The 9,774-nt window shown below is 36.8% G+C and overlaps 2 protein-coding genes across 2 annotated transcripts; both read right to left on the bottom strand.

Annotated features, from left to right (window-relative positions):
• Nucleotides 1-746: 746 nt before the first annotated feature.
• Nucleotides 747-3,021, bottom strand: LOC122085809. The gene is made up of 2 exons (XM_042654395.1): nt 2,809-3,021; nt 747-1,592 (listed from the first exon to the last, which is right to left on the bottom strand). Exons 1-2 carry the CDS (start codon nt 2,974-2,976, stop codon nt 1,029-1,031), a joined length of 732 nt encoding a protein of 243 aa, XP_042510329.1. The 5' UTR covers nt 2,977-3,021; the 3' UTR covers nt 747-1,028.
• A 3,865-nt stretch (nt 3,022-6,886) lies between these two features.
• LOC122085924 lies at nt 6,887-8,848 on the bottom strand. The gene is made up of 2 exons (XM_042654541.1): nt 8,640-8,848; nt 6,887-7,890 (listed from the first exon to the last, which is right to left on the bottom strand). The coding sequence occupies exons 1-2, from the start codon at nt 8,808-8,810 to the stop codon at nt 7,351-7,353; spliced, it is 711 nt and encodes a 236-aa protein (XP_042510475.1). The 5' UTR covers nt 8,811-8,848; the 3' UTR covers nt 6,887-7,350.
• Nucleotides 8,849-9,774: the final 926 nt, after the last annotated feature.

The raw sequence follows: 9,774 nt of genomic DNA, 5'->3' as shown, positions 1-9,774 counted from the left end.
GGTATATTTAGTTGTACTTAATGGTTTGTATTGGGTGGACCAAATCAAAATGATTAAGGGCATTCGAATATAGGCATTAGTTATTTACCAAAAAAAAAAAAATATATATATAGGCAATAGTTTGGGATTGTAAGGGATATCTACTAAAACAAAACGGTATAAAAAGTGCGAATAAGAGCTCTCCAGGTGATGAAGCTATGCCTAAAAATATTCCTTTAAATCGGATCACTTTTGCCCAAGGAACCAAGGGCATCTATGATGTCATCATGTTCCAAGCTATAAGAGTAGAGAACCTACATGAGGGGCAAGCATTCCATTGGACAATATCCACACTACCCTTGGGCCTTCTGGGAATAAATTATAAGTCAACCCTAACTTCCACAAGGAGAAGGGAGGTGGAAGGGCTAGGATCCCAGATGTCATCTCTCAAAATGGAAGAAACCTTAGATGATCCTACCCAATGTTGTATTGTATCTTAACCCCATAACGGGCATAGAGAACACCCTTGAGATGCCAAGAGTCTAAATCCAAAGAAAATTGTCCTCCCCATCCTCAAACATATTAAGATAGAAGCCGAAAACATGTGTCTAGTTTGAAGGATTTTCCTCCAAAATAAGCAAGAATCATGAGAGTTTACCCGTCCATGACTCCATATAGAGTCATTTTTAAGAAGACAAGAACAAAATCAATCCACCCAGATACAGTTTTCCTTTGAGGTAATTTTCAAATTAGTTTCACACGAAGGCGAGTGGATTTCTAAGCAATGTAGCTTACTTTGGCCACAACATTTGCAAAGGTCATTGAAAAAAAAAAAATGACATGACAACCATAAGCAATGTCATGTGTCTCATATATGCAGCAATTAAGAGTACATGAATAAGTATTTAAGGTAGCAAAAAGGACACATGTGACCACCTGACCGTACGTGAAGCAGACCAATAAGAGTAAGTGATTCCAACACCAAACCCTAGATGGTGTTCGGTTGCCCTAACAGTAAAAGCCACCTTCTCAACCATGGTGCTCCTCCACTATGCCCTAACAGCCACCACCTCCTCCACTTTCTTCTTCACCGAAAACTTAGGCCCCCGCAGATACAAATGCACCGGTTCCTTATTGGTATCCAAGTGATTCAGAATTAAGACCATAACCACACATGATACAAACATAGGCATTGGCCCAAAACTCCAAAACAATAAAGCCATAGCTAAGTAGAGAAGCCTTAGTCCAATATGCCAGAAATTATTGCCCCTTAACACCAATCTCTGCACATACTTCACCGGCACATCCTTATTTGGCATGCTTATTAAGGAGTTTGCCTGCACGTAGTGCCTCAATGACTGAACAAATACACCAAAGGCCAGCAAGAAAGCAAAGATCATGCTTGTGTCTTTAATGGTAATGGTTGCCAGACTTGTGTTTCCCAGTATAAATGTGACATCGACGGCAACTTTGCCAGAGGAGCTGCTGGAGGGGCTTCCCACCCATACTCCTATGAAAGCACACAGTGAAAGGCACATGGTAGCTAAGTAGATTGAACTCACTGTGTTGTTCGATATCACTGATACTGCTATGCTTGCATTATTGGCGTTACCCTGCAAATTAGATATGATATATATACCTAGTTAAAGAAATGGGATCTTAAAAGATATTTTTGAAAATACAAGATCCTAGGAGGGTATTTGTGAACCCAAGAGGAATGTAAATTATTCTATTTCTTTGGCTGCCAGCAAGGGATGCAGCGACACTAAAACCTAAGAAGGTACGTATTTATAAACCTAAGAGGAGGGTGAATTATTCAATTTATTTGGCTGCCAGCAAGGGTTGCAACCTTCTACCAAAAAAAGCAAGGGTTGCAACCGCACTAAAAGGCAAGGAAGCTATTTGTGAACTCAAGGGGAAGGTGAATTATTCTATTTCATTGGCTGCCAGCAAGGGTTGCAACCCGATATTAGCCAAATTTTTTCCATTTTCTGCTACTAGAGCTTGTAGCCAAAGATCAGTATTTTTCAAACTACCCTTCAGGATTCTATTTCTTTGCCTGCAAGCCTAGGTAGCTGGAAAGTTCATGCAACCTGGGTAGCAGCAAAATTTCATTCAAAACAAAACAACTACATGTAGTGAATGGAAACTGATGGAATTAGTTTCCAATCTGCTAAAAAATACTTAATTTGGCTGCTGCCCGGGTTGTGGCCAAGTAACTACAAGCTGGCAACCAAAGAAATGGAATCTTGGAAGGGTATTTTTTAAAATACTAAAACCTAGTAGGGTATTTGTGAACTTGAGGGGAAGGTGAATAATTCCATTTTTTTTTTTTGGCTGCTAGCAAGAGTTGTACCCAAAATTTTTCCCTTTACTGCTACCTGGGCTCGCTGCCATAGATCAGTATTTTTCAAACTACCCTTCAAGATTATATTTCTTTGGCTGCGAGCCTAGGTAGCTGAAAAGCTGGGTAGCAACAAAGTTTCATTCAAAAGAAAACAACTATATGTAGTAAATGGATGAAATTTTGCTACTACCCGGGTTGCAAGAACTTTCCTGCTAATTGAACTCGCAGCCAAAGAATTTGAAAAATACTAATCTTTGGCTGCAAGCCTAGGTATCTGAAAAGTTCTTGCATAGCAGAAAAAATTCATTCAAAACCAAAAAACTACATGTGATGAAATTTTGCTGCTGTTTGGGTTGCAAGAACTTTCCTACTACCTGGGCTCGCTGCGAAAGAAATTGAGAAATTCATTTCCAGATGTTGGAGAATTTTTTTTATTTTTTTTCTTCAATAGACAATCAGAGAAGAGAGTAGTAGTAATTAACCTGCATCATTCTCTCAACCCAAGTCATCCAGTTGCGGTTATCATAGCCGATGGCTGTTGTTGAAGGATATTTTAGGACTCGGTAGAGAAGGTAGATATGGTAGGTGAACATGATAAAGAGCCCTGGAGGGACCAAGATCAGGTCTAGGTCTTGCATCTGAAACCCCATTATCTAGCTTCTCAATCCTCTTTGATCTCTTTGTTTGTCTTTGCTGCATTCAGAATTCAGGAGAGATGAGATTGATGATGGTTCAGTTGTTCATATATATCCAAGTTGAAAGGAGAATTCATTGGTTGTAGCTTACCTTCTTTGAGCTATTTTAATGAAGTATTGACTTCACAACTCTTTTAAGTCTTAGTCATTACCTAACTTGCTATAGAGTAGAGATGACCTAGATTTAATGGGTTGGTCATAGGTGTAATGGGTATAAAATAAAGGAAGTACTGTTGAGAAATTAATTGTAAAATAAATCCATGTAACCTCACGTCCCTTGGCAATCACACTCTTAACATGGTTTCAAAATATTATATATATATATATATATATATATATATTTCTGAGTGAGAAGGTTTTCCAAGCCTCCAGCTTTGCCTGTCACTAATAAGAGTTTTATTCCTCCAAGCTTCCTCCTCTATTGGAAGAATCATTGTCTTACCTCCTATTGATTCTTTTTGGAAGGAATCTCCAAGCTGTCAACTTCAAGATCCTCATAATCTATAAATTAGGTAAAGGTTCCTTGTGATACCCACTTAAAAAAAAGGACCTAATTAAGGATGGACCACATGGAGTGAGGAAAAAAATATAAACTCCTAAGATATAGTCAGCAGAAAGGCCATATATTCAATAAGTTGAGGGTGGGATCCATCTTGCTATTACCAAGTTTATAGTAGCAATTTTGGAAGAAGGATGTCTTGTGACCCCATAGGAAATACTCCTAATTATGGAGTATTTGGCACCTTAAACTAGTGAATAATGAAAAATTTTCATCCTTTCAGGTATCTCATTCAAGAAGATATGTAGATACAAATAGAATATTGCAATGCCACATTTCATATTCTGCTCTCCTAAATTGTAAGACCTTGAAATTGTGGTAAGTTAATTCTATCACCATTATTATTTGTTTAGTCTTCTTATGGCTCTTTGTTCTCATTAACCAGTTAGTACTTTTTACTAAGAAAAAAAAAAATTTGTTAGTACTCCACCTTTAGCGTAATAGGAATCTGCAAGAAGCAAAGGATGAATTAGAGTACACATTCAACAAACTTAGAGTTGTTAATATGTCTAAAATCTTTGGCGCCGAAATTGAATTTGTACTCATTAAATATATCCCAGCCAATTCACCAATGCTCAAGGGTCTAAACTCATAGAACTTATACATTGTCATTTCTTTCTGACATAAAGGGCGTTAAAATACCTACCCAAGCAGTTCAGAAGACCTTTTCCCTTGAAGTATTATCTTAACTCTCAAGACTAGGGACCCTAAACGACCATTTGAACTGAGTCTAATCATCTCGTAGATACAATCGTTTGATAGCCACAGAAAACTATCTTAACAAAGTGGTTGCCTTGGAAGTAAACATAAGGGAACTTATCTTGTAGTGCCAGAAGTACTCATTCTCTCAAAGTGTTTTCATCATTTCATCACCAACAACTATTATAGAGGACTTTAGAAACCACAACCCAAGATACCCTTAAATATAAGAAAACTACAAAAACCGTATCTAATGCAAGAGGCTTTCGTCACTGCGGGATCTTGGGAGGATCATAACGTACGTAATCTTACCCCTGCTTGGCAGAGAGACTGTTTTTGAAACATTAAAAACCTAATTTATATATTTTTTTAATGCGAAAGAGAGAAAAGGTAAAGGATAAGTTGTATTGAAAGATGGATTAAACTAGTTCAGATATTTTCTATTTTTGACATTTCAGTTTGGTTGTTGTTGGAGATTCAAAAATGAAAAGGAAATCCTTACTTCCATTCGTAACATGAATCAATTGAGAGGCTGGATTAAACTGTGCGCACAGTTCCTACTAGGAAGCAAAATAGACAGGTGGTAATAGCTAGATAGAGATGTTATTACTAGAGGTAGACCAAGATGCAAGTATGAAGTGTAAAACAAATCAATAAACTGAAAAACATTAAAAATAAAAATGAGTCTGGTGAATCTTCATATACGTGAACTTCCATGGTCCATGGATATGGCATCTATACGGATCAAGGACGTTCACATACATTCACTTAGATGAAGATTCACCGCTCAAGAAATTTAAAACATCTTGCCGCTCACTTAAGGCTTTTGACCCCAAGTTTTTTCTTTACATTTTTTTTGGGGTTTGGGGAGAAGGTAAGAAGTCTTTCATCTTTGTTTCTGCTGGTTGATTCTAACCAGAAGCGCCCTTTTTTTTTTTTTTTTTTGAAAGCTCCCTAAATATGATTTTTTTAATGTTATCTTTCTTTGTTAACCTATCAATCTCCAAACCTTTGATACCACCAATCAGATCCAATTCACAAACCCCCATCCTTTTAGAACACCTTTAAGTTAAAATTTAGTACAATCCTTTTTTTTTTTTTTTTTTAGGGGGAGTGGGAGGAGGTTTTATTTTATTTTTTTTTATGGATAATATCACTTTATTGTGAGGAACATGTCAGAAATAGAACGGTCCCATACGACTCTATCTGGAATCTCTTCATTTTGATAAACAATGGAAGGACGAATAGACCAAACCTGCATCAATCTGTAACTCCAGTATGCCATAATTTCATTTCTCTAACCCTATCCATATTGGACTTTGGCTTATCATCCCCACTGCGACTCCTTAATTTGATCTCTTCAACATTTTAGTGACATATTCACGTTGGAGCTTCATGTCAAGTAACTAGTTCATGATTAGGGCTTTATCTTTCGATGTTTTAGGGCTAGATTTTATAGTTTAGGGTTCCATGTTCATGATTTGAAGGTTTCACGACCATTTTCTGTAAAGTTCTTGCAAGAGAAAGAAGATTAATGTTTCACAATTTTAAGTTTAAGTTTTCATGATGGTGGCATGTGAACAACAAAGCATTTCTTTGATAAACTTGAACTATTAGATTCATCGTTAGTCAATATGCATTTAATACACATATTTTTGCAGTATCTAGATGTTTAATTGTCAAATTTATTTTTTAATTATAAACATCATTTAGGGAAAAACATGCATTTATTAAGGGATGCTGAATTAAATATGTATTTTTTTTTCATATTATTCATTTTGACAGTATTTTTTATTTAAAAAATAAATAAATATAAAATAAAACCTAAAATCCATTCCCGATTGAAAATTCGTACCTGGAGAAGGATGAAGGAATACTCCTTATATGCTTCTTTACCCTAATATTTATTTCAACTAATCATAAAGAGGGTCTTTTAAGTTCGTTTTGGCTAAGTACATATATGTTTCATGGTATATATATATATATATCCGTATTTTTACTGAGAGAGCAGTCGTATTAAACATGTACTATATCATTGCTATACACATTTTATTACGCCGAATTTCTGAAAAATATTATTTCCATCTTGTCTATTCAATTTCCATACGTATTCATTCCTGGATCATTGCCATTCCCAAACTTACTAACTATGGTTAGATCACTATAATTATACTTCATTTAGAGAAATATCAAAAAATAACTTAACACAAAATAAAATTAGAAACAAATAGGCAAATCACAAAATAAATATTGAAAAATTTGTAAAATTAGAAGCATGAGATAAAAATTTAAATCACTGAAATATTAATGCCTTCTGGTACATTCCAAAATTTTGTATGTGTATGATTATATATCAATAATTTTTTTTTACTAAAAACCAGATTTCCATTAAAAAGGAAAGAATACAGAAAATATTCCACGGACATTCCCATGCAATACAGTCAAAGCAAGTAAAGGACCCCACCTTAGACATTGGGGTTGAAATCATCTGCAATTCCAATCTCGTACAATTCCATGAAATACCACCTTCAGAGGGTGACACGTGTATTGATACCAATGCAATGGTCCAGATCTGGTACAACTAATAAAACCTTAAATCAGTGAAGAGTCATTTAAATCAGATCTAGACCATTGCATTGGTATCAATACACGTGTCAACCCCTGAAAGTGGTATTTTACGAAATTGTACGATATCAGAATTGTAGACGATTTCTTTCCTAGACATTGCCATCAGTGGGGTCCTCCACAACTATCTATGAAATCTTACCTAGGTCTAGACATTGTGTCTAAAGCGAGTTCCTTGACTATGTAACAAACAACACTCATGGGAAGGTAGTTGGGATCTAACGTAAGATCACACATGTGACATGGGTCCCATATATGTTACCATTAATGCATGGATAGGTATTTAAAGTAGCAAAAAGGACATATCACCACCCAACCCGCACGTGAAGCATACCAATATAATTAACAAGAGTAGGTGATCCCAACTCCAAATGCTACATAGTATTCTGTTGCCCCAACACTAGAGGCTGGCCACCTCCTCCCCACCGGCCACGGTGCTCCCCTAGCTATGCCCTAACAACCACCTCCTCCACCACCTTCTTCACCGGAAGCTTAACCACCGGCCCAAACTGATGCAGTGGTTCTCCATTGGAGTCCAAGAAAAACAGAAATATGACCATGACCACACATGATACAAACATAGGTATTGGCCCAAAACTCCAAAACAACAAAACCATAGCAAAGTAGAGTAGCCTCAGTCCAATATGCCAGAAATTATTTCCCATTAACATCAACCTCTGCACATAGTTCACTGGCACATCCGTATTTGGCATGCTTATTATGGAGTTTGCCTGCACATAGTACCTCACAGACTGAATGAATCCTCCAAAGGACAGCAAGAAAGCAAAGAACATGGTCATGTCTTTAAGGGAAATGGTGGCTGCGCTTGTGTTTCCCAGTATAAACACAATATTGTAAGCGCTGCTAGAGGAGCTTCCCACCCACAATCCTATGAAACCACACATTGAAAAGCAATTGAAAGCCACATAGGTTGAACCAGATTTGTTGTTTGATATCACTGATATTGCTGCGCCTGCATTACCTGTCTGCAAATTAGATAAAATACATACACCTATTAAGATCATAAGCCTTCGATATTGGAAAAAAAAATACTTTACTGCTACCTAGACTCGCAATCAAAGAAATGGAATAATTCACTTTCTATTTAAATTTTGTATTTTCCAAAATACCTTTCAAGATTCTGTTATTTTGGCCGCCAGCCCAGGTAACAGGAAATTTCCTGCAACCCGTAGTAGCATAATTTCATTCAAATGAAACTACTATATGCTGTAAGCCAACTGATGAAAATTTGCTACTACGTACCCTGGTTGCAAGCAGTCAAAGAAATAGAATCTTGAGAGTATTCTAGAAAAAATAAAAATTGGCTATTACTTGGGCTGCTCAACGGCTCAACCTGTTGGTAGTCAAAGAAATGGAATAATTCACTTCCACCTAGGGTTCATAAATACCCTCCTAGGTTTTAGTATTTTTCCAATATGCCTTTAAGATTCCATTTCTTCGGTTGGCACAGGTATTGTAGCTACTTGGTTGCAACCCGGGCAGCAACTAAATTTCATTCATGCTACATGGATTGCAAGAACTTCTCTGCTGCCTGGGCTTGAGACAAAGAAATAGAATACTGAAGGCTATTTTAGAAATTACAAAAACTTGAGGGTATTTGTGAATCCAAAGGAAAAATGAATTAATCAATTTCTTTGGCTACGAGGCCCATAGCCGCAAAAACTTTTCTTGAGTGGACAATCAGAGAAGTGAGAAGAGGGTAGTAGTAATTAACCTGCATCATTGTCTGTACCCAAGCCATCCAGTTGTGGTTCTCATAGCCGATGGCTGTTGTTGAAGGATGTCTTAGGACGCGGTAGAGGAGGTAGAGATGGTAGGTGAACAGGAAAAAGAGCCCTGCAGGGACCAAGATCAGGTCTAGGTCTTGCTTCAGCTGAAACTCCATTATTTACCTTCGATCTCAATACTCTTCCCTTTGGTTTGTCTCTGCTACATTCAGAATTCAGGAGAGATGGTTCAGTTGTTCAAATATATCCAAATTGAAAGGAGAATTCATTGGTCGTAGCTTATCTTCTTTGAGCTATATTAATGAAGTATTGACTTCAGAACTCTTTTTAAGTCTTAATCATTACCCAACTTGCTATAGAGTAGAGAAGACCTAGATTTACGTAATGGGTTGGTCATGGATGTAATGGGTATAAAATAAAGGAAGTGACGTTGAGAATTAGTAGTAAAATAAATCCATGTCACCTCACGTCCCTTGGTAGTCACTTTCCTTTAACATGGTTTCAAAATTATATTATTTTTAATTAAGTGAGAAGGTTTTCCAAGCCTCCATATGGCTTTGCCTCACTAAGAGTTTTATTTTTCTAAAACTTTGTCCTCCAAACTCCCTTCCCCTGTTGGAAGAATCATTGTCTCCCCTCCTATTGATTCTTCTTGGAAGGAATCCCCAATCTGTCAACTTCAAGATCCTCATCATCTCCAAATTAGGTAAAGGTTCCTTGTGATACCCACTTAAAAAAGGATCTAAGGATCGACCAGTCACATGGAGTTGGAAAAAATATATATACAACCATCATCCAACTTCTTAAGATAAATAGTCACCAGAAATACCATTGAGTGAGTCAAGGGTGGTGGCCCATCTTGCCAGTACCAAGTTTATAGCAGCAATGTAAGGAGTCTTCTAATAAATACGAACAAATATGAAAATAAATCAAGACAGATCCGCATAACACACAGAGATTTAACGAGGTTCACACACTGATGTGGTGTGCTACATCCTCGAGCGAAAAAGAAGAAGTTTCACTATGTAGAAGAGAAATTACACCCAAACAATGACGAGAAAACTCGCCTTAAAACTCTAGCTTGAAAAACCCCAAATTACAATTGCTTGCTCAACAATATGA

The sequence above is a fragment of the Macadamia integrifolia genome, chromosome 8 (genome assembly GCF_013358625.1).
Source record: "Macadamia integrifolia cultivar HAES 741 chromosome 8, SCU_Mint_v3, whole genome shotgun sequence".
NCBI lineage: Eukaryota > Viridiplantae > Streptophyta > Magnoliopsida > Proteales > Proteaceae > Macadamia > Macadamia integrifolia.
This window is presented reverse-complemented; position numbering and strand designations above follow the sequence as displayed.

What these genes read in the sequence shown, in the direction of transcription:
- LOC122085809 (XM_042654395.1), bottom strand. Translation starts at nt 2,976, where the DNA reads ATGGGGTTTCAGATGCAAGACCTAGACCTGATCTTGGTCCCTCCAGGG. An exon ending in GGGTTGAGAGAATGATGCAG is followed by an intron (nt 1,593 to 2,808) that starts GTTAATTACTAC and finishes TCTAATTTGCAG; the next exon opens with GGTAACGCCAATAATGCAAG.
- LOC122085924 (XM_042654541.1), bottom strand. Translation starts at nt 8,810, where the DNA reads ATGGAGTTTCAGCTGAAGCAAGACCTAGACCTGATCTTGGTCCCTGCA. An exon ending in GGGTACAGACAATGATGCAG is followed by an intron (nt 7,891 to 8,639) that starts GTTAATTACTAC and finishes TCTAATTTGCAG; the next exon opens with ACAGGTAATGCAGGCGCAGC.